Source organism: Malus domestica, chromosome 07, assembly GCF_042453785.1.
Source record: "Malus domestica chromosome 07, GDT2T_hap1".
In the NCBI taxonomy this organism is placed as follows: Eukaryota; Viridiplantae; Streptophyta; class Magnoliopsida; order Rosales; family Rosaceae; genus Malus; species Malus domestica.
Window position 1 is genome coordinate 14,648,611 of NC_091667.1, and position 24,119 is coordinate 14,672,729.

The 24,119-nt window shown below is 38.2% G+C and overlaps 3 protein-coding genes and 2 non-coding genes across 5 annotated transcripts; 4 read left to right on the forward strand and 1 right to left on the reverse strand.

Moving 5' to 3' along the window:
* Window positions 1-4,132: 4,132 nt before the first annotated feature.
* Window positions 4,133-7,559, forward strand: LOC139197722 (uncharacterized). The gene is made up of 7 exons (XM_070825674.1): window positions 4,133-4,948; window positions 5,030-5,107; window positions 5,593-5,836; window positions 5,975-6,117; window positions 6,252-6,342; window positions 6,997-7,058; window positions 7,164-7,559. Exons 1-7 carry the CDS (start codon window positions 4,133-4,135, stop codon window positions 7,557-7,559), a joined length of 1,830 nt encoding a protein of 609 aa, XP_070681775.1.
* A 3,870-nt stretch (window positions 7,560-11,429) lies between these two features.
* Window positions 11,430-13,797, forward strand: LOC103415098 (UDP-glucuronate 4-epimerase 3). Its single transcript, XM_008353453.4, has one exon. The coding sequence runs from the start codon at window positions 12,111-12,113 to the stop codon at window positions 13,425-13,427; it is 1,317 nt and encodes a 438-aa protein (XP_008351675.3). The 5' UTR covers window positions 11,430-12,110; the 3' UTR covers window positions 13,428-13,797.
* Window positions 13,798-17,600: 3,803 nt separating this feature from the next.
* LOC114826208 (U5 spliceosomal RNA) lies at window positions 17,601-17,721 on the forward strand. Its single transcript, XR_003775129.1, has one exon. It is a non-coding gene; the product is annotated as a U5 spliceosomal RNA (small nuclear RNA).
* Window positions 17,722-18,872: 1,151 nt separating this feature from the next.
* On the forward strand, window positions 18,873-18,992 carry LOC114826210 (U5 spliceosomal RNA). The gene has a single exon (XR_003775131.2). It is a non-coding gene; the product is annotated as a U5 spliceosomal RNA (small nuclear RNA).
* A 1,441-nt stretch (window positions 18,993-20,433) lies between these two features.
* On the reverse strand, window positions 20,434-23,429 carry LOC103454766 (uncharacterized). Its single transcript, XM_008394366.4, has 8 exons — window positions 23,099-23,429; window positions 22,719-22,835; window positions 22,434-22,581; window positions 22,256-22,345; window positions 21,684-21,738; window positions 21,425-21,547; window positions 20,820-20,876; window positions 20,434-20,698 (listed from the first exon to the last, which is right to left on the reverse strand). The coding sequence occupies exons 1-8, from the start codon at window positions 23,143-23,145 to the stop codon at window positions 20,565-20,567; spliced, it is 771 nt and encodes a 256-aa protein (XP_008392588.1). The 5' UTR covers window positions 23,146-23,429; the 3' UTR covers window positions 20,434-20,564.
* Between the last annotated feature and the right edge of the window lie 690 nt (window positions 23,430-24,119).

A 24,119-nucleotide genomic window follows, 5' to 3' on the forward strand; every position in this document is an offset into this window, starting at 1 on the left:
ATTTTAATGAAAAACTTCTGGTATTGTTTATTTTAACAAAAAATCACATTATTACACTAAAAAGACAATCATGGTACTATTTACTTTACCCTTTATTTTGATCTTATCGTTAAAACTCAAAGTTTTCAAGACATTTTCATTAGTTTTCCTTTTAATTTAATTGTATATCAAGCCAATCCATGTTGCCTATATGAATTTCATTTTTAGTTTTTTATATTTACTTATTCTTGTATATGTTAATGGAAATAGATTGGGACTTTTTCTTTCTTTTTTTTGTTGACTTTTTGACTTTTTTTTTTTTGGTTAATGACCTGATCAAAGATATCTAGAAGCTAAAACAATGTGACCACTCACCACATTGGCACATTTTCATCACCAATTGCTTTCACTCTTAGGACAAATTTTGGTGTGTGATGTAAATATCGCATGACATGTCCATTGGGTTGCAAGTTTACTTAAATTATAATACATGAAATAAATTTTAAAAATTGTTATTAACATTGTAAAATTTTAATTGTGTACTCTAAACTTTTTATATCTTGAAAGAAAATACTTTTATGGGAAGTGCACAATTAGAGCATCTCCAAAGGAGATGTCAAAAATCCTACGTGAATTTTTTTTGACAAAAAAAAGCTGGTTTCTGGTTCCAATTAGATGCCAAAATTTTAACATGGATTAACATTCTCCAATTTAAAGGCAACATAAAAAAAATGTTTTATTTTAATGTTGAACCCACATATTTCTTTATTTTCTTCTCTTATTAATATTTTATTATTAAATTCTGACCCACTTGATTTTATAAATAACCAAAAAGCATTTTAATTTAAAATCTTAGTTGAAAATGAGACTTTACAAATGAGGAGATGTTCCTAAATTTTGGAGTGCTCTCATATGAGAAGTGCACAATTAGATTTTTAGAACACAAATAATAGTTGTCTAAAATTTAGACCCACAATTATGTACTCAAGATTTAATAATTAACTAACATCTACACACATTATGTGTATGAACTCTTTTTATTTTTGTTTTTAAAATGAAAATGAGAAAGTGTCACATCCCGGTCTCGCCTTCGCCGTAGCACGATATTGTCCGCTTTAGGCCCTAACCACGCCCTCATGGTTTTGTTTATGGGAACTCACGCGAGCAGAACTTCCCAGTGACTGTGAATGCTTTGGCCCCCTTTCTTCCTTAACTTCAGAGTTCCTACGAAATCCGAAACCAGTGAGCTCCCAAAATGCCTCATGCTATATGGAGGTGGGCATGTACATATAAGGCACATCACCCCCTCTCCGTTGGTCGATGTGGAATGTTACAATCCTCCCCCTTAAGGGCCCGACGTTCTCGTCGGCACACTCGCACCACACGATAGACTAGCTTTGATACCAAATTGTCACATCGCGGCCTCGCCTCTGCCATAGCACGATATTGTCCGCTTTAGACCCCAACCACGCCCTCATGGTTCTATTTCTGGGAACTCACACTGTCATCGCCCGTCCCAAAATAAATTATCAATGGCGTGGAAGTTACTAAATTACCTTTGGACGTTGAGATATAATTGAGTTATGTGGTGGTGTGGTTTAAGTTTAAATTTATTTGGACAAATTCTAAATTTTTAGGACTCAAAGTGTTTTCTTTGGTTTTGGTTGATGACCCACGTGAACCACACAGACACACACACAAACTCTCCCTCTCTCCAATGCCTTCTCTCTCTCCTCACTCTCGGATTTTTCAGAAAATCAGCACAAAACGTACGGACGAACTTCAAACCAACCATACACGCACAGATCGAGGATTCAAAGGGCACCATTGTGTTCTTGAGGTTCATACGAGTTGAATGGTACCATTTTTAGGAAAGAACTTCTTAGAAAACTCGTGAAAACCCTAACCCGATTTTTTGTCACTATTCATGCAATCATAAAATCGTGTGTTTTTTGAGATTTCAAACTCACAGGAAGCTTTAGAAGGTTCTCACAAAGCTCGGAGTGGTCTTTTTGGAAGAAATTGGACGTCAAATCATCGAGAACGACCGGTTTTAAGATTTGTCGAAATATCGAGGCTTTTTCCAGTGGGTTTCTAGTGGTTTCAGGGCTCGACTTAGCTATGGTTTTGTTCGTCTTGGTGAGATCTTCAAAATGGTTCAAGTTTATTGAAGTTTGGTGTTAAAATGAGAGAGAAATTAGGGTTAGAAACTTTTTCCAGAAACCGGCGAATAGTCGCCGGCCTCCGGTGACTCGTCGGGAAGAAGAAGCATATTCCGTCAGTTTTAACGGAATATGCTAACGGTTAGACGGAATACCCTAGATTTTAACGGAATATTCCTAACGGCATTAACTGCCGCCGTCAGTGCGCGTTTGGCCGTGCCTTGGTCGGCGCATGAAGGGTCGGAAATTTTTTCTAAAAATATGGGGATGTTCGTGAGATTGTGTAGATCACGTTGGTATATTCAAACATCCCATTTGAGCAATGTATGAGAAGTTATTAGCTAGTATTGGTTATATGCTTTAAATTAACGTTTTTATAAGTGTTTCGTATATGACTTATTCCGAGGACAAGCGCAATCAAGGGCGACTCGGGGGCTACGACCCTTTGACATACCAGTGAGTGGGCTTTTGGTTTTTAGTATATACTTATATACTTGATATTTTCCCAAAAAATGCGTTTAAATGAAGTATGCCTTGAAATGCCATGCATATAAGTTTATGTTCAGTATATGAATTAGTATATGATGCATTATATATAATTGTGGTGTTGTGGATGCTCAGGTAAGCCCATGTGAGTTTATGAATTGTGAATGTGAGTAACGGTTGTGATTAAGTAGGGGAGGCTATAGCTAATGCCATTCAATCTTCGCTCCGTCCTCCTCAAATGACACCTCTTGAGACTGTGTATAATTTGAAACTGAATCATTTCATGGGAAATGAAGGACATGAGGGAGCGAAGAAGTGGCTTAATCATGTCGAGAAGATTTTCCTTATGGTGTAGAGTCAGGGGAATCTTCCTCCTGATAGGTGGGTTGAGACGACTACCTGGTTTCTAGGTCCAGAGCCTACATCCTGGTGGAGACAGGAGTCCTATCAAATGCCACCAGAGGTAGCAGCCGATTAGGAAGTGTTTAAACAGTTGTTTTGGAAAAGGTTTATTCCTCTTGAGTACATTGATTGCAAAAAAACAAGAGTTTACACATCTGAAACAAGGAAAGATGTCAGCGAATGAGTCTTAAAGGAGGTTCACCGATTTGTCTCGATATGATCTGGAGGTTGCTGCTAATCTGGTTGAGATGCTCCATCGCTTCAGGTTAGGTACTAAGAAGAAATGGCGTTCTATAGTGACATTGACTCTCTGTGCCACTTACCAGGAGTTTTATGAGGTTTTATTGCGAATTGAGGACTCAAAGAACATGCCCAGTGAAAGTGAAGATGAAGAAAAAAAGAACGGGAACCAGAGGCGAGATGATAAAGGTAAAGGTCAATCATCTTAAGAACCTCGTAAGACCTAGAGCTTTAAGAGAAGTGGTGTCAGTTCCAGCTCTTCTAATGAAGGCTTGAGCTCTAATATGTAAAGGAGAGGTGGTAGATTTTCTGGAGGCCCAAGATTTCAGAGGCAGAGGGACTTTGGTGGTTTAGGTGGTTCAAGTGCTCCTTTATGCCACATGTGTAATAATAGGCATTTTGGGGAGTGTAGGAGAGGCAGCAATGCATGCTATACTTGTGGACAGATGAAGCATAGGGTTGCACATTGCCCTTAAATTCAGTAGAGGCCCCAACAGCCTTCCTTACCACCATCTGCGCCGAACCAGCAAGCTTCAAGACCTAGTGGTTATGCTCAGACTGGTCGTGGAGGTGCTTACCATTATCAGGACGACACCGTTCCTTAAGCTACATAACAATATCAGTACTCGTATGACCCTAATTATCAGGGTGGTTACCCTCAGTATCAGGGAGGTTCTATGCCATATCAGCCACATTCAGCAGGTGGATCCCAATGGTACCAGGGGGGACAGCCCCAACAGGTAGAGATTGCTGCTAACAGTGCAAGATCTTCGAGGCAGTCTGGTTAGCTAAGACAAGGACGAGGTATTCATGCTAGCAAAGGTCGTGGTGGACGACAGTAGAATCAGGGACGTATCCATAACATGACACTGCAAAATGCTCAAAACAATCCTGATTTAATCATGGGTACGTTAAATATTCTTGGTCATTTTGCTAGAGTATTGCTTGATTATGGTGCTACGCATTATGTTGTTTCTCATACATTTGTTCAAGTGACGCAACCTCATCCTACACCCCTAGGATATGATTTAGAGTTTTCTATGCCTAGAGGGGAAGGATGTTATGTGGATCGGGTATATCCAAGATGTCCAGTGATGATGGAGGATATTGTTATGCCAGCTAATCTTATTCTGTTAGACATTGTTAATTTTGATGTGATTTTGGGCACTGATTGGTTACATTATAATCGTGCCAAAATAAAGTGTTATGGAAAGACAGTCACATTTCATCGTCCTGGATTACCTGAAGTTACATTTGTAGGAGAACCAAGCGGGGAGAAGAATGGTGTTATTTCTGCCATGAAAGCCAAAAGATTGTTGTCGAAAGGTTGTCAGGGATATTTGGCTCTTGTGGTGTTGAATGATAATGCTCCTAGTAGTGTGGAAGATGTGCGTGTGGTCAGGCATTTTTCGGATGTGTTCCCTAACGATTTACCTGGATTGCCGCCAGACAGAGATGTGGAGGTCGTTATTGATCTACTTCCTAGTACGAATCATATATCTTTGACTCCTTATAGAATGACTCCTGATAAATTAAGGGAATTGAAAGTTAAGTTTCAAGAATTAGTGGATAAAGGTTTTATTCAGCCTAGTATTTCACCCTGGGGAGCTCCAGTCTTATTTGTGAGGAAGAAAGACGAAACCTTGAGGTTGTGCATTGATTACAGGCAATTGAATCGGGTAACAATTAAGAACCGTTATCCGTTACCTCATATAAATGATTTGTTTGATTAACTCCGAGGTGCCTGTGTGTTCTCTAAGATTGACTTGAGGTCTGGTTACTACCAGTTGAATATTAGAAGTGAAGATTCCCTAAAACAGCTTTCAGGACTCGATATGGTCATTATGAGTTTCTTGTGATGCCATTTGGGTTAACTAATGCACCAGCAGCTTTCATGGATTTAATGAATCGAGTATTCCAGCTGTATTTGGACAGGTTTGTCATTGTCTTCATTGATGATATTCTGGTATACTCTAAGTCTAGGGCTGAGCATGCTAGACATCTTAAATTGGTGTTGAAAAGTTTGAGGGAACACCAGTTATATGCTAAGTTTAGCAAATGCCAATTCTGGTTTGATCAAGTGACATTTTTGGGACATATTATATCAACTCAAGGTATCCGAGTGGATTCTAAAAAAGTGGCAGCTGTGGAGAATTGGGAGCAACCTCGAACCGTCACTGAGATGCAGAGTTTTCTTAGCCTTGTAGGCTATTATAGACGATTTGTTAAAGATTTTTCAGTGATTGCTTTACCATTGATGAGATTGACCAGGAATGATGTTAAGTTTGAGTGGCATGATAATTGTGAGTAAAGTTTTCAACAGTTGAAGTATTATCTCACTCATGCACCTATTTTAGCACTCCCTGATGATATTGGTAATTTCGAGGTCTACAGTGATGCTTCTTTGAATGGTCTGGGTTATGTATTGATGCAACATGGTAGGGTGATTGCTTATGCTTCGAGACAGTTGAAACCTCATGAGAAGAATTACCCTACTCATGATCTGAAGTTAGCGGCTATCATCTTTACTTTGAAGATTTGGAGACATTATTTTTATGGTGAGAAATGTAAGATCTTCACAGATCATAAGAGTCTTCAGTATCATTTCACTCAGAGAGATCTTAATCTTCGACAACAGAGATAGATTAAGTTGCTTAGTGATTATGATTGCAAGATTGAGTATCACCCTGGTCATGCAAATGCAGTGGCGAATGCACTTAGTAGGAAGACTCCAGCTAAACTTAATGTCATATATGATTGTCATGTTCCTCTTCTTGCAAATTTGAGGTCCACTGGAGTGGAGTTAGGAGTGGAAGATAGAGAGGAATCCTTACTTGCTAATTTTCAAGTTAGGCCAATCTTAATTGATCGTGTGCTTGAGGCCCAGATGAATGATGAAGAGACTTAGGAAATAATTCAAGCAAGGAATCAGGGGAAGAAGAAAGATTTCAGAATTAGAAAACTGATGGTGTGCTTATGCAGGAAAGCAGAATGTATGTGCTGAATAATGTAGAGCTAAAGAAAGAAATCCTTGATGAAGCGCATATTTCGGCATATGCAATGCATCCAGGAGGTAACAAGATGTATCATACCATTCACCCATTTTATTATTGGCCTGGTATGAAAAAGGAAATTGTCGAATATGTGAGTAAGTATGCCATTTGCCAACATGTTAAAGCTGAAAGGAAGAAACCGTTTGGGTTGATGCAGCCACTTCCCATTCCACAGTGGAAATGGGAAAATATTACCATGGATTTTGTGTACAAGCTTCCTCGTACACAGAATGGTTATGAAGGCATTTGGGTGATAGTTGATCGGCTTACTAAGTCAGCACACTTTATTCCAGTGAGGGAAAAATACCCATTAAGCCTATTAGCTAAGTTATTCATATCGAAGATTGTGAAGTACCATCGTGTTCTAATTGATATTGTCTTGGATCAGGATCCTCGATTTACTTCTAAGTTCTAGATAGCATTCCAGGAAGCTCTTGGTACAAGATTACTTTATAGTACGGCATATCATCCTTAGATTGACGGACAATCTGAGAGGACTATTCAGACATTAGAAGATATGTTGAGATCTTCAGTGCTACAGTTTGGCGATGGTTGGCATGATTGTTTAGATTTGATGGAGTTCATTTACAACAACAGTTACCATTCAAGTATTGGTATGTCACCATTTGAGGCACTTTACGGGAAATTTTGTCGTACACCTTTATGCTGGTCAGAGGTTGGTGAAAAAGTTTTAGTGGGCCCTGAGATTGTGGACGAGACTACTCAAAATGTTCAGGTAATTAAGTTTAACCTGAAAGTGACCCAAGATTAACATAAGAGTTTAGCAAACAAACATGCCACTGATCGGGTGTATAAATTAGGTGATTGGGTGTTTTTGAAGTTATCACCATGGAGAGGTGTTGTGCAGTATAGAAAGAAATGCAAGTTAAGTCTTAGATACATCGAGCCATATTTGATCATTGAAAGAGTTGGTGAAGTTGCTTATAGGCTTGAGTTGCCTTCAGAATTGTCTAAAGTGCATAATGTATTCCATGTTTCAATGCTCCGACATTATATCTCAGATCCTTCACATGTGATTCCTCCTCAACCTTTGGAAATTAATTCGGATTTGACTTATGATGAGGAACCAATGACTATTTTGGATTGGAAAGATAAGGTTCTGAGGAATAAGACAATGCGTTTGGTGAAAAGTCTTATGGGGAAATCATTCAGTGGAAGAAGCTACTTGGGAGACAGAGGACCGGATGAGAGAGATGTATCCACGCCTATTTTATGATTATTAGTGGATTGTAAAGATGGTATAAATTTCGAGGACGAAATTTTTATAAGGAAGGTAGATTGTCATAGCCCGTCCTGAAATAAATTATCGATGGCATGGAAGTTACTAAATTACCTTTGAACGTTGAGATATAATTGAGTTATGTGGTGGTGTGGTTTAAGTTTAAATTTATTTGGACAAATTCTAAATTTTTCCTAAGTTTGGGAACACTTAGGACTCAAAGTGTTTTCTTTGGTTTTGGTTAGTGACCCACGTGGACCACACACACACACACACAAACTTTCCCTCTCTCATGTGCCATTTCTCTCTTCTCCCTCTCAGATTTTGCAGAAAATATGCACAAAACGTACGGACGAACTTTAAAACCAACCATACACGCACAGATCGATGGTTCAAAGGGCGCCATTGTGTTCCTGAGGTTCATACGAGTTGAATGATACCATTTTTAGGTAAGAACTTATTCGAAAACTCGTGAAAACCTTAACCTAATTTTTTGTCACTATTCATGCAATCATAAAATCGTGTGTTTTTTTGGAATTTCAAGCTCACTTGAAGCTTTAGGAGGTTCTCACGAAGCTTGGAGTGGTTTGTTAGAAGAAATTAGATGTCAAATCATCGAGAACGACGGGTTTTAAGATTTACCGGAATATCAAGGCTTTTTCCGGCAGGTTTCTGGTGGTTTCAGAACTCGACTCAAGTATGGTTTTGTTGGTCTTGGTGAGATTTTCAAAATGGTTCAAGTTTCTTGAAGTTTGGTGTTAAAATGAGAGAGAAATTAGGGTTAGAAACTTTTTCCAGAAATCGGTGAACAGTTGCCGGCGTCAGGTGACTCGTCGATGAAGAAGAAACATATTCTGTCAGTTTTGACGGAATATGCTAACGGCGTAAGGTAACGCCGTTAGTTTTTAGACGAAATATTCCTGACGGCGTTAACTGCCGCTGTCAGTGTGCCAGCCACGTGCCTGCACATGGGCGATGCGTTTGGCCATGACTTGGCCGGCGCATGAGGGGTCGGAAATGTTTTCTAAAAATATGAGGATGTTCGTGAGGTTGTGTAGATCACATTTCTATATTCAAACATCTCATTTGAGCAATGTATGAGAAGTTATTAGCTAGTATTGGTTATGTTCTTTAAATTAACGTTTTTATATTTGTTTCGCATATATAGGAGACTTATTCCGAGGACGAGCGCAGTCAAGGGAGACTCGGGGGCTACGACCCTTTGGCATACCAGTGAGTGGGCTTTTGGTTTTTAGTATATACTTATATACTTGATATTTTTCCAGAAAATGCGTTTAAATGAAAGTATGCCTTGAAATGCCATGCATATAAATTTATGTTCAGTATATGAATTAGTATATGATGCATTATATATAATTGTGGTGTTGTGGACACTCAGGTAAGCCCAAGTGAATTTATCAATTGTGAATGTGAATAACGGTTGTGATTAATTGAGAAACATTGAGCTCATAAACCTGCACCCTGGTATTAATGATTTAGCCAGAGATATGGCCCATGTCTGTTTATAATGTCACATCTTGCACCCTATGCTCACATTGGATCCAATTTAGGTCCACAGTCTTGTCGTATAGACCACTATAGGTGGTTCCAACTCGTAGGTGACTAGCGATTTATCGCATAGCTATCATGAGTGCGTAGCATTGAGCATAACTATATTACACCCAGTCTTGTCATATAGACCTTTTCTATGGTTCCGACTCGTTTGCAGAGTAGTGTCGTATAGGTCACTTACAGTGACTCCGACTAGATTGATTAATGAGTTATGAATTCAGCCGTACAGACTTCTGTAGGGGTTCAGGCTAATATGTTATTTTCCATGAGTTACTTATTCTATTTTATGTTTTGGCATGGCATACTTTATGAATATGGTTATGTGAAGCATGAATTGTTAAATATATATATATATATGTATATATGTATATATATATATGTATATATTTATATTCTATTTCTGAGAAAATTATACATGTTTTACGACGAGGGGTTAGAGCATTTGATAATGAAATGATTTTTGAAAAGCTTTGTTTTTGCGCATTCACGTTTTCTGTTTTGCACCCTTCCAGGTTTTAGGTAGACTTGTTGTTGGTGGCTTTGAGGATCTCGGCGGTTCTGACAGAATAAAATATTCGTAGGATATCTTCTGGTACTGTATAACTAGTACTTCACCTACTGGACTGCACCTAGACTTTCTATGCTCTGATTATGAGTATTTACTCGTGTATCTCGTTCCTAGCACTTTCTACTTATTAGTGCACATTAGTAGCTTTCAGTTTTTTTTATTTATTCGTAAATTTCTTATCCTTATCGCTTCCGCATTGTGCACATGACTACGTCACCCTCACGTGACGGCCAGCACGCCTCGATCTTGGTCGGTGTGTGTCACACGTGAGCAGAACTTCCCAGTGGGTCACCCATTCTAGGAATACTCTAGCCTCATTTCTCGCTTAACTTCGGAGTTCCTACGGAACCCAAAACCAGTGAGCTCCCAAAGGGCCTTGTGCTATATGGAGGTGGGCATGTACATATAAAGCAGATCAACCCCTCTCTGTTGGTCGATGTGGGATGTTACAGAGAGGATGAGAGAGAACGCATGTTGGAGTGGGAGTGGGAGGTTTTTGTTTTGTTTTGTTTTTTTAATATTAGATACATGTTAACATCACTTGTAAGTGGGATTTTAATAAAAAAAACAGTAAAATTTGAATCTGTAAAATTACATTATTACTAGCTCATTATGAGGCTAAGCTCATCTCATCTCCCTTAGTGTAAATAATATCATTTGTTCAAAAAATAATAAAAAAAGTAGTTTAGATAATTGAATAACAAATATAGTTGGGGTGAACCTTTTGAAGATTACTTGGTTAGGGTCAATGTGAAGAAATTGAAATTGTCTACCTAAGGTGGAGAAACTAGAGTGAGAAACCCATGATCCTACATGGTCATTAATTAAGGAGCTTGCCCGCATAATTTAATTATTGATGTGATTAATTGGTATATGTAATTATTATAATGTGTCCTAATCATCACCATTATTATATTATAACTCTCTCTTTATGAAAAAATTGCAATCCCCTATCCCAACATTTTTCTCGTATTTTAAGTTTTTAACTAGAAATATAGTTTCGTACATTTTTTTTCTTCATCATACTCTTGTTTAATGTTGTCTTTAAATTTTTTTTCATACAAGCGACAATGTGAGATGTCAATTGCAATAATAAACTTTCTTTCAAGTTTATTCAATTCAAATACAAAAAATAAATATAGGTGTTAATAGAAAAAGTATACATAAATCACTTCTCTTAAAAATTATTTTTATTTATTTATTTATTTATTTTGTATAGAATGCTCCCGAACGTGCTTATGTCAAAAAGAAAAACTAAAACTAAAACTAAAAACTAGTTACTTTTTCTTTTAATTTCTTTTTAGTTTTTTTTTTTAAAGAGGAATAACTGGTGGCAAGTCACACTTATCCACCTCTTTCGGACCCAGAGATACTATACGGAATTTCACCCTGCCTGTGGCAACAGTAAAAAAAAAAACTCACTAACTTGAAGTATCGAACATGAGACATCTCACAACTTTTGTTTATTGGGGAGCCACAATTTGGATCCTTACCAATGAGCAATTTGCTGTAATTTTTTAATTTCTTTTTAGTTTGGGAGCTAAATTAATTTCTTTTTACTCAATGAGTCAAACTTTCCAACAAACAAACCACATCCCCACACTCCTCAAAGCCATAAACGTTTATATTATAACTCCAACCCAAATATAGATACAACTCCCCCACAAAATATCCCAAAATAAATATCCCAAAATAAATCCCAAATATTTAGAGGGGTTCCCAACCAATGAAATGTTAAAATTTCCACCCTGAAATTTGGAATTCTCGTTCCCCCATTAAACAAATCTTTTAATTTTTGACAGAAAAAAAAAAACAAAAACAAAAAACAAAAACAGAAACAAAAACCAAAATCTTTGAATTTTCTTTCTTTTGATCAACCAAAACTGTCAACCGAAAAATGAGACCAAAACCAGCTATCTTTGCAGAAAACCACCATCAGATTAACTGATTTTAATTAAGTTTAAACAGTTTCTTTGTCTTGTTTGATCTTCATTAAATATTGCAGTTCTTTGTCCTCTGATCTCCATCAATCTCTCTCTCCTCTTCTTCCTCTCTTTCTCTCTCTAAACAGTGATTAATCACAGATCATTAACCCAAATCAAAAGCTTTCAACTTTGCTTTTACTCTTTCTGCATAAAAGAAGAGAAACTGCTGCCACCAACAACCCATCTCTCCAAGAAACCAGAAGATTCCCCCATCACCTAACCAGAACATGGATAGGAGCTAAAAGGAGCTCACTTTTTCTTATCTGCAACAACCGCTACCCCCGCCGCCGCCGCCACCGCCTTTTTCTGAGGAAATCTCGAGGAACCCAGTTCGTCAAACCCTAAACCGGACCCAAATCCCAAGCTTTCCGGCCGAAATTCAGCAACCGGAGACCTGGGTTTTGCTCACATTCGCCATTGAAGATGACCCAGCTCAAGCAAATGTCCCACCTCGACATCAGTCCGCCAACGCCCGGCAAGTTCAAGATGGACAAGTCGCCCTATATTCACCGCCTCCGCGGGCACGGCTCTCTCGCCAAGCTCACATTCTGGTCCTTCGTTTTCCTCGGCTTGATCTTGATCTTCTTCTTCCACTCCCCGTCCCCCAATTCTCTGCCGTCCGATCCCTCCCGCCGCTCTCTCAGAACCTACAATTGGGGCGGACCCGCCTGGGAAAAACGGGTCAGGTCATCCGCCAAAGTCCGGTCTCGCCACGGAATCTCCGTCCTCGTCACCGGTGCTGCCGGCTTCGTCGGGACCCACGTGTCAGCGGCGCTTAAACGTCGCGGAGATGGGGTCCTTGGTCTGGACTGCTTTAATGACTACTACGACCCTTCGTTGAAGAGGGCTCGGCAGGCGCTTTTGGAGCGGAGTGGGGTGTTCATTGTGGAAGGCGACATAAACGACGCCCCTTTGCTGAGCAAGCTCTTCGAGGTGGTGGCGTTCACCCATGTGATGCATTTGGCTGCCCAAGCTGGTGTGAGGTATGCCATGGAAAACCCAGGTTCATATGTTCATAGTAATATAGCTGGTCTTGTTAATCTTCTTGAAGTTTGTAAAAATGCAAATCCACAACCTGCAATTGTTTGGGCAAGTTCTAGTTCTGTTTATGGATTAAATACTAAGGTACCCTTTTCGGAAAGAGACCGGACTGACCAGCCGGCTAGTCTCTATGCCGCCACCAAGAAAGCCGGTGAGGAAATTGCACACACTTACAACCATATCTATGGCCTTTCCCTTACCGGGTTGCGGTTCTTTACTGTTTATGGCCCTTGGGGAAGGCCTGATATGGCATACTTCTTTTTCACGAGGGATATATTGAAGGGAAAGACCATTCCAATCTTTGAGGGGGCTAATCATGGAACCGTTGCAAGGGATTTTACCTACATTGATGATATTGTGAAGGGATGCTTGGCGTCATTAGATACCGCTGAGAAGAGTACTGGGAGTGGAGGAAAGAAGAAGGGGCCTGCCCAATTGCGGGTTTTCAATTTGGGAAATACATCGCCAGTGCCAGTTATGGATCTTGTGACCATTTTGGAGAGGCTTTTGAAGGTGAAGGCTAAGAGAAATATAATGAAGTTGCCACGTAATGGGGATGTTCAGTTTACACACGCAAACATTAGTTCGGCTCAGAGGGAACTTGGATATAAGCCTACAACTGATCTGCAGACAGGGCTGAAGAAATTCGTTCGGTGGTACCTCAGTTACTATTCTGGTGGGAAGAAGGCTTCTGGGTGACAAAATTCTTTTGATTGTGCGGTAGACCCCCTTCGAATTCTTGTTCATTATAATTCTTACGATTGTTTTTGTAACATTTCTGTCATTTCCCGGTACGTTTTTCCATATATCATAATGATGTAATGCCATATGAGGAGGAACCTTGTGAACTATGGTGAAGAAGTTTTGTGGTTTAGGGACATTGTTTTCTAAGCACTCCCATGCTCTATTGAGCGAAATCGAGGACCATCTGTTTCTTTTTTTTCTTGGAATGTAATTGTTGGAGCTACGGCGTTGTAGAATTCATGACTGATAGAACATATGCTAATTGGTGAACGTGTATCATTGCCAAGCAATCAATAAAATAGCACATGATAGTTTGGGTCCTTAATACTATATGAAGTGAATTACAGTATTTTTGTGTAATACGTTATTTGTTTTTCATTCAATGCATTTTCTTGTAATTGATGTCCATCGATTCCTATGCTGCAGTTTTATGGTTAGTTTTGCAGCTGACTTTGTCGTCCTGCACTCTGACCTTTAGAACGTGCTTAAGCATGTCATGTAGCTCAACTGCAAGACTAATCCTGCTCGCACTTTTATTGCTTAGAGTTAATGACAGATCATTCTTGCATATCAGGTTTGCATTTCGGTTTTCCTTTACTCTCTGGTTTATATTGTCATTAATACACACAATATTTGGGGTGCTAAAATTATATGTTCTACTAAGCTTTGTACCCTAGATCACGAATTTGGGGTGCTCATTTACTGTGTTCCTCGTTTATGATATAGGTAGCGAAAGAACTTTTAATTGTTACCTCTCTGGCATTTGGTTCTCTCCCGTATAGGGTTCTTATTAACTTTTTGGTTTTCTTCTTTTGTTGAAAGACGATGAATATAGAAGTACATAAAAAGGTGGAAAGTGAAAACTTCTATTCATTTATTTATATATCTTCCTTCTGTTGTCAATTTCTTTTGTTACAGACTTTACCTTTCTTCTTTTTGCAAACCATTCCATACAAGGATCCAATCAACCAAAGTATCCAAAGTCCAAACTACATGTCTTTCATTAGTTTGTACTAATGATAAACCCTAATTCTAACTGCAATAAATGCAGTTGCTGATAAAACCCTAACAGTATAATAATCATGCATACAAACCTGAACTTGCAGTCATGGTTTGTATAGAGAATTGTCTTCTCTTCTCTTGTACGCACAGCAAGGGAGTTTTTGGTTGTCACTTGTCAATGAGACAACCATGCACAAAATGAACAACCTATGTTTGTACCGAGAAGAGAGACCAATCCCACTTTCATTTTGGTAACCATCTCAGCCCATCAACGAGGCAATTACCTACATTTTTCATTAAGCCAACTGCTACATTAGTTCAAATGTGACTTAATGACATTTTCCCTCCAATATGGTTTAAGTTGTCCGGATATAAAACCCTTAGAAGTCTAACTCTATGTATAGTTCATTTACTAAGCTTGGCTGCAATTCACATGAATTCATACATAATGAACTCACATGAATTCTTACACATTTTGCTCCTTCGGCTGATTTTGAAAGACCTGTTTGGCATTATACGTATGTTAAAACTTAAAACTACCTCAAGTAACTCCTTCATCTTTTTTATCCACATTTCCTTGTTTGTGCATGATATGGTTTTGGAAAGCTGTATGTTGTCTTTGTTTAGTAAGTGAATTATGACAAAGATGATAATTCCGTTGTCCAAATGCAGGGCTGGGCATTTTTTTTTCTTTTCGGTAACATGGTTTGTACATTTCTGGCATGCAAGCAGGGTAAGTAAAGATTCGTAGACTGGTAGTGTTTGCAAATGTAGAATGAATAACAGCAGTGCTCTGGCAGAAAATAGTTGATTTGCTTTTTGTTACAATTCATTTATTCCTTGTAATCAGTCTCATGCTCAGCCCATTTTAGTTCCAGAAGACGGCAAGAATACGCTTGACTCTTTGTTATACTTTCTTTACATGCTAGGGACGAAAGCATTCTATTATAAGCTAGTAGTTTGTGTGCGAATAAGTTGCAGGAACACTGAATCATTAGGATTGTTTTGCAAGAAGTTCGAGAAAGGGTAATATTCTTTTCTCAGATATCTGGCAAGTTATGTTATCAACACTCTTAATCTGGAACATACATTCAACAAGAAAGGAACAAGCGGGAAGGCGTCAAGCGTATGGCTTTCTTCCTTCTTGTCCCGGATCATTTGACATGTGGAACGGAACAAGCTGCGAAAGCTTCAAATGGTAATGAGTTTTCTTGTATGTCGTTTCGACATATGTTTATTTGTGTTGTTGGTTTGTTTTACATATTAGACGTTTATTGCCTGTCAAGTGTTCTTTGGAGAGGGGCCGTCCTCTTTAGCAATTCAATTATTTGATGTGCCTGAATATTGGACACTTGTGAGAAATTGTGTTGGGTGTGTGCGCGCCTGCATTAACTTGCCAGCAAAGCCTAGTAATTTCAAGAATCCAGCCATTTGGCTCCACACGGATTTTCTTGAAGGAACTTACCAAACTATGTTTAACAAGTTGTGCGTTTCTAGCACTCCGTACGTAACGGTACGTACCGTGATAAAGTCGATTCTGTTTCCTTTCAACTGCTTTCGGATCAGCAACTTGGAGTACCTCAAACAAATACCTGCGTACTCCCTTCCCAAGTGCTCCAAGTGCACCAAGTGATGCCGGTTCTGCAAGAAACCCTTGTACATCTACAGAAGAGAGAATCAAAGAAGCACCAATATGAAATACAAGGGACTGATCCGGCTGAGTCCTGATTCAATCAGGAGTCTTCAAAGATCAGGATGGCATAGGAATATTGGTAACATTCCAAGGGTCTGGTTAAAACAAGGAGCGCGTGTTTGACACAGCTTGTCGTCGAGTTGTCACGTCCCGCATTCAACCGAATGACGTAGTTAGCTCATTAGCTATTTGGTCTGCACACCAAGTAGGCTAAGTAGGTTTTAAGGTCAACAAAAACATAATAATTCTACACAAAATAGAATTTGAAAGTTATGATAGGAAGAAAAAAACACACAGCGTAAGATTCCTCATTGTGAACCTTGCAAACTAGAAAGGGACACCTATATCTTCAACTGCTGAAACCATCCACAATGTTCCTCGCAAAATGCTCTACAATTCCTGTCCTCTCTTAATTTTCTGAGAACAACAGTAAGTAGAAATTTCGCGGATACAAAGCAAAACAAATATAATGCCTTCAAGGCCCCGTTTGGGATTGAGGTGATTTTAAAAAAAGTCACTGTGAAAAAAAGCTGAGGGTCATTTTTGTGTTTGGTAAACTGAAAAAAAATGGCTTATTTTGGAAGCTGCTGTGAGAATAAGCTGAAAATCAAAGGAAAAGCTGAAGCTGCTATTTGCTGCTTTGAAAAAAAGCCAATTTTTTCAAAGCACACGGAGCTACAGTGCTCATTTAATGAAAAGACACACTATCATCCTGCTTTTTTTTCCAAAAGCACTTTCACAAAAACGTTTACCAAACACTCTACTGGCTTTATTTCACAGCCGCTTATTCTCACAGCACAGCCGCTTATTCTCACAGCAGCTTTTTTTCAAAGCACAGCAATACCAAACCAGCCCCAAGTCCTAAAGAGTCAACAAGGATGGGGACACTTCCTGAGAGTAGAAGCATGAGAGGGCCATGACGTTGAGATAATGCTTGAAACAAGCGATGAGGGTACAACCCTAGTTGGTGCAAGTTTCCGATGATAGGGAGCTTGGGTGGAGAAGGCGGTGACGGGGTTTTGTTTGTGTAAAGGAATTTTGCACTCAAATTAGCGAGAAATTGTAGCATAGTGTAATATTCACACATTACAGTATGGTCTTTACCACATTATGAAATAGTTGTGAAAAGAGTAATCATTACATTTTAGGCAAATGATGTGATGAGTACAAAGCAGGGCTGAGGGCGTGTAAACGGTGCACCGGCACATAGCTCCTAATTATTGAGGGCCCCCAAAAAAATTTCGTCCTCCTATGTTATATTTTTCATCCTCTAACTTGGTTAGTAGTAAGATATGGTTGTAAATCTTGATGCCCCTTATCACGTGATGTGATTAAATGGAGAAATACGACTACCCAAGATATCAACTTAGAAAAACGTCATTAATTAACAAGCAATCCCACATCGGAAGAGGCAAAGCAGAGTCCCTGCTAGAATGCACTGTGCGGTGTGCATAGAGCAAACTATTCTTTCACCTTTTACTAAGGAATACCGTGTGCGTGCGCATTTAGTGGCATACGCTAATTTTGTGAAGGGATTTCTCTCACAAGAGAACCCTACAATTTAGTTCAACTTTATAGTTCTCTAATCTCTATGCGCAAGCTTTCGACTCAATCAGGCTTTAAAGTATTTTATTTACACATTAACTACATTCCAGGTCCAAAGAGGTCCCTGCCTTCTGTGAGGCCGTGATTCTATTTCCTCGAATTAAACATGACACGCAAAACTCAATCATTCTTTACCAAGCAGCATGTTGTAGCCTTGGAAGAGATTCATAGCTTGTTTAAGTTTTTTTTTTGGAATGCTAAAAGTACTTTCGGACGATCAATTCCTAATGTTGGAATCATTTCCTTTTTAATTTTTGCTTTTCACCTTTTGTGCTTGAGGTATGAGGATGATTATATGGCAAAAAATGGATAGATAAAAAAGATTTATGTGAGAGAAAAGAAGAAGAAATTAAAAGAAAATCATAAAAGTGAAAACAGTTAAAATAGTTTTGATTTTTTGTTTTTGTTTTGTCACTTTGCGTGTCGTTCTTTATACGTTCATTTACATCTCTCCCAGGATCCTTATTCACTCTTCTTCATCCCCCATTTTCTTTTTCTATTTCTCTTCTAACGCAAACACACAATATAAAAATAAAAAAACGAAATGGTTATCAAAATAGTCATTCAAATACTTATTGGTCACGAAAGCCCTTAACCATAAAATACTTCTCCAACAACATTAAAAAGTGTTTATGGCGAAGCACCTCTTCATAAAGTACTTTTGAACTCTTCATAAAGTGCTTTTCAAGTGATTTTCTATAAAACATATTTATGAAAAAAATTTATCTGCTACTAATAGAAGTACAAAATGCTAATAACCAAAAGTGCTTCTTGGAGAATAAATTCCAAATCGTCCCTTAGTTTGAGTCAAATACCACCGAGTACCATTTAACTGTCTCGGAAACCTTGCTATCCATCCATCTTTTGTGTTGTTTTGAAGCGTACCTCTTTATACTTCTAACAAGAACCTTAAAATGTTTAAAGGGTTACCCTAAAGCTGTAGTGTGCTATTAATGGATTGGATAATCGAAGATCCAGTACAATTTGAAAGAAGGCCTTTGGTGCTTGTTTCTCAAAACCTCACATGGAAAAGAAGTAAAACCATCACGGTCGAAACAGCTATTAAAAACAGAGGAAATGGGAACATTTGGGATCCACGCAGCCACGAGGTGAGCACAAAGCGAACTACTCCTTCACCTTTTACTAAAAAAATGCCGTGTGCTAGCTGCAATTAGTGGCATACGCCAATTTTTTTAGGAGTTTCTCTTCACAGAGGAGCTCCTAAAGATTAGTTTTCAAGAATTTAAAAATATTTTTTACTTGCAATAAATGGAGCCTTGAGTCTAAGTTCAATTCAGATAATTTGTAAAATTCAATATCAGCAGGACAAACCTCTTCTGGAGGTAAGTCATTGTGGTGGTATTTCAAACTGATATTATTGGTGCACTACCGATTTGTGATACTGTCATTACCTGGTGTACGTAAGTCTCCATTTTATAAAGAATTAATTCAGGTTTATTTTAGCAGTGTGGGATGGTCAATGGGTACCCATGGATACTTCATACATCACCATTATCACAATGACAAGCACAAACTCCACTCACCACCACTAATAACACATAGTTTACACTTGACCTCCATTCAAGGTTCTAAAAGACGCTAGGCGATAGTCGGGCGGTGGGCTGGGGCCTAGCGCCTTGGCGGACTAGGTAGATTTAAGAAAATATGTTATATTTCGTGTAAACAAGTGTCTATTTATACTTAAAATATATATAATTATATCATAAATGACAAGATAGAATGACATATATATTATGAAGTATAGAATGACATATCTATTTTCTGTCTAAGTCAGTCGCAACCTAGGCGGGTGTCTAGGTGTGTTTGGGCGGGCTAGGCAGGCGCCTCAATCGGTTTAGGTGCCCTTCTGAATTTTCAAATGCCTAGGCATTAATCGGGGCGGTGGCTAACTGTCTAGCTCCTGGGCAGGAATTTTTAGAACAGTGCCTCCATTTATCTAAATGGGTACCAATTGACAATCCCATCAAACCCTAAATCTGGACTCTAGATGCTTACCAAATTTACTAGCAATGGTTCTAACTTCATTCCACTTTCATTAGATACACCAGTCATATGCCCACACGTTATATGTGTAATTAAATTTGTCTATTATTTGTTTTGAAAATATTTATATCACTTAAAAAAAATTTTAAAAAAAAAGGAATTTTAACAAAAAGCTGCTGGTACTGTTCACTTTAATGAAAAACCACATTTTTACACTAAACAATCAATCTTAGTACTATTCACTTTACCCTTTATTTTGTCCTTATTGTTAAAACTCAAAGTTTTCAAACCCTTTTCATTAGTTTTCCTAAAAAAAAAAACTGTTTTTTTCTAAACGAAATAAAATTGAGCATCGAACTTGAAAGAAAGGGAGGGGGTTGAAGTGAGAGACGCAGGTTAAAAAGAACCTTCTTAATTTTTAATTTTTAATTTTTAAATAGGGCGTGTGATGAATACGTGGCTGTTAGATTTGTGTAAAAAAAATAACAAAGTTTGTGTTGTATGTAATTACTAATTGCCCATGTATTTCATTTTTGTTCATGTTTTATGAGAGGGTTAGAATCATAATTTTTTAGAGTTTTGACTGAAAAACAGAGTTGCATTAATATGTAGTTTAGATACGAAAGGTAGAATTCTAGCACTAGCAATCTGGACACAGACATCAATTTGATTTCCATTTATACAAGGATACGAAAGGCTGAACATGTCTTACCCAAAAGAGAAGTGCTGTATCTCATTAAGCTGACACAACGATCCAACAGATGTAGGTTCAAAATTGCAATTTAGGTTCAGATTCTTCTGAAAGGTATTGGCGTTCTATCGGGCCATGATTCTATTTTCTCAAAGTACTTGACTGGAACAACACCCTCGAAACCTTCAGTCAAGATCACCTTGTTCTCTGAAATGTAAAACTTCATTCCCTCTGCAATAAAGATTAAAAAGAAATAAATTAGGCAAAAGAAGTCCTGCATGCTCCCTGCACTGCCATGATAAAGAATAAAAGGCGCTCGGGCATTTGATAATGAAAGGTTTGAGAACTATACCTTCCAAAGCTTTTTTAACATCGAGATAGATCAAAACATTGACATCGCGTCTCATACCTGAAAGAATGCAAAGAAAATAAGTTATCAAAGTGAGATGGATAATGTCCGTGTCTTGTATTCAAATGAATAGCTTATCCGTATCTTCACAATCATTGTCACTATAGCTCACTAAGTCATGATAGTTACTACCAAGTCGTACCCCAGTAAACAATCTTATACCCAAAAACTTTCAAGAAGTCTAGAATCCTGAAACAATCGGTGACCTCAGAATGCCAAATGCCTCAAGGTTAGACTCAAAGGGTAACAGATAAACAATAGGTTCACCTATGAACAGTATTACTTCACTAGCTCCCTCACTAATGCAGACTTGTATGCAACTCGCTATAGAGTTGATGAATTATGAGAATTTTGATCCTTTCAAAATGGAAAAATATGCAAAAGACATAAAAAGCAAATTCAGGCCTACTAGAAATTGCACGGATGATTAGCAATTGGGTCCACAAATGGCCCTCTCCGGACGTGTGTTAATGTGTGATTAGAAATAAAATGGGTTCATCATCACAGGTTCGTGTACATATATAAATATCCCTAATCAAACACATTACCGCTAATCACTTGCCCATCTGTCGGCAAGCCACGTGAGAAGTGAGCATGTAATCTTTTCATGCTTTTTAGACCGGACCTTAGTATCGATTCCAAATTCCTCCTATAGGTCCCATGCACGCAAACTGCATATCAAGGGGAAAGAAAAACAGTGAAGCAAACAAAAAGGTACAATTTCCATAGAAACACAAACAACTCTTCATTCTGGACAGAGAAATTATGTGCTAAGAATACAATAAGATTGCAGACTAAAAGATAAACCTGGAACTTCTTCGGATGAAATGATTGGTGTTAACAATCTTTCAGATTCAACTATCTGCCAATATACACAGAGTAGATATTAATACATAATGTTAAAGCCAACAAGTATAGATGGATGCTCAATCCAAAAACGCATAACGAAAAAATAACAATGGTAAACATAATGCTTGCACATCACAAATAAATTGGAGAACTAAAATTCTGATTTGTTAAGCATTCGATAAGTATCTACATAATGATCTGAAACTCAGAGCTCAAGAACAACAGTGAAAGGATATCCAGTCAAGTGTAAGAAAACAATTCTCCAGCGTCAACAAATTTTCAAGTCTTAACAAAGATTCCACTTACAGAAAGACTCTGACCTGACTGTGCTTTCACTAGATTATGCAAAGAGAAACTAGTTAATACCTTGCCATGACTTTACAAGATTACACAGACAAAAACTACTAGGATAGCGTGTGACTAAAGCAGTAAAATAGTAATCCAAGAAAAACAGTTCCCCATTCAAGCACTTCACAAAAGGTCTCGCATCTCCATGAAATGACTCAAAACAGATATTCAAGATAAATTACCTTTGTTGTGTGGCCTTGGTTTGCACGTATCAAAAGTTCCCCATTTTCTTCCAAGAGGCCAAAGCGCTGCTTATCATCCTTTCTGACAGCCTAACAAGAAGTATCACATAATTAAACATGCTTCTTAGTCAGTAAGTTCATGTGACATATAAAGGACTATCAAGAACTGCTCACTAACCTCCTTAATCTCATCAATAGTATGTAATCTCACTGGAATATTAGCAAATGTCTTTATGTTTAGCTTTAACAGATCATTAACCTTCACATATCCATCGCTTCGCATATTCAAACTCAACTCACCCGCCATATGGCGCAATATACGCGTCCTAGAAAATTACCAGAGAGGCTAAGTTTTAATAAACTATGCCATTAAGCTGCATTACTCTACCAATAATTAACATTTATATACAAACAAAACAAAGAAACAAAGAAACAAAGACTGAGTGGGTAGTGCAGTGCTTACAATAATCTACCAAGTGCATCAATTTTATCTTTTCCAGCGCCACCAACTCCGCCGCCACCGCGGCCCCTCGATCGTTCTCTATCATTTTTCACCTCCCAATGTCTTCCTCCTCCTCCACTGCCCACAAAAATATACTATCAGAATTTCACAGTATTGTTATATGCAAGCAAAAAATCCAGTATTATTCCTCTGCCATTAAATGAAAAAAAAAAGTTCAATAAATCGTCAATTGATTGAAACAATTCAAAAGTTGAATAAATTTCTCAGAAAACAATGGAAAGTCACAATTCTGTTTTTTTTTTTTTTAATTGGAACTCGTTCCCTGATTTTCTCAGCAACCAAACAGGATAGGAGAGGAAATGGGAGGGGGAAGAAACTACCTTCCGGAGGTACTGCTGCTGCTGACGTTGCGATTGTTGTTGTCCATGAAAACCAGAGCAGGAAAGCTGGGAGGGGGAAGAGGAGGAGGAGATTTAGGGCTACATGGAACGAGAACACGGTAGTAGCGTAGAACTCCAATGTTACCGTGGGTAACAGACGACCACACGAATGTCTCGAGACCCTGTGAAGCCCCGAGAATCTGAGAGAGATGAAATGATGAGGAAGGAGAGGGAGACGAGAATGCTTACTTTAATCGGTTCGGGTTTTTACAGGGGCTTTTTTTTTCTTTTTTTTTTGTCTAATTGGAATTCCATAATAATGGTCGAATCCACGACCCCTTTACAAGTGAGATTCAAATTCATGTCACTCGTTCTTACTTGTGGTATTTCTCTTTATTTGAAATAATAGGTCTTACGTTCAAATCTCGTAAATGGTAAATTTGATACCAAATTAGGTTGACTATTGTGTGGCTCAACCAAACTCATCTTCCCTTAGGTACTGTTTGGTACGCAAATGGGGCGGAACGGAACGAGACGAAACAGGACAGGACAGAGGTTCCGTTTGGTACGCGCATGAAGGAACGGGACGGTTGTTCCATTTTGCGTTTGGTAAGCACATGACGGCACGGAACCAAAAGATAAATGACTAACCTACCATGTTTCATTTGTTGTTTGGTACAATGTTTATGCGTGGGACGGGACAGGACAATTTTTTTTTTTTTTTTTAACTTGTTAATATTTGAACACATATATACTTATCTATGATATATTTTTTTACTCTAGCACTACTGGCAGATATGGACTTTTCTGTGTTCATATATCAGTTTTTTGAATAACTATTCATCGATTCAAAACTACGTCAAAAACACCAATCCAAAATATTGTAAGATACATGTATATTGCACAATATGCAAAGCCATCAAATATATGCAAAGCGGCATCCAAACCACTTTGTTTTTGTACTTTACATACATAACAGTTAGTTCCTTGTAGTTGGATTGTGTTAAACCACTACAAAATT

What these genes read in the sequence shown, in the direction of transcription:
- LOC103454766 (XM_008394366.4), bottom strand. Translation starts at nt 23,145, where the DNA reads ATGGACAACAACAATCGCAACGTCAGCAGCAGCAGTACCTCCGGAAG. An exon ending in TTCATCCGAAGAAGTTCCAG is followed by an intron (nt 21,548 to 21,683) that starts GTTTATCTTTTA and finishes CTTGATATGCAG; the next exon opens with TTTGCGTGCATGGGACCTAT. An exon ending in AGATGGGCAAGTGATTAGCG is followed by an intron (nt 20,877 to 21,424) that starts GTAATGTGTTTG and finishes GCATTCTTTCAG; the next exon opens with GTATGAGACGCGATGTCAAT.
- LOC103415098 (XM_008353453.4), top strand. Translation starts at nt 12,111, where the DNA reads ATGACCCAGCTCAAGCAAATGTCCCACCTCGACATCAGTCCGCCAACG.
- LOC139197722 (XM_070825674.1), top strand. Translation starts at nt 4,133, where the DNA reads ATGACACTGCAAAATGCTCAAAACAATCCTGATTTAATCATGGGTACG. An exon ending in TTATTTTTATGGTGAGAAAT is followed by an intron (nt 5,837 to 5,974) that starts GTAAGATCTTCA and finishes ATGCAAATGCAG; the next exon opens with TGGCGAATGCACTTAGTAGG. An exon ending in AGACTACTCAAAATGTTCAG is followed by an intron (nt 7,059 to 7,163) that starts GTAATTAAGTTT and finishes GTGTTTTTGAAG; the next exon opens with TTATCACCATGGAGAGGTGT.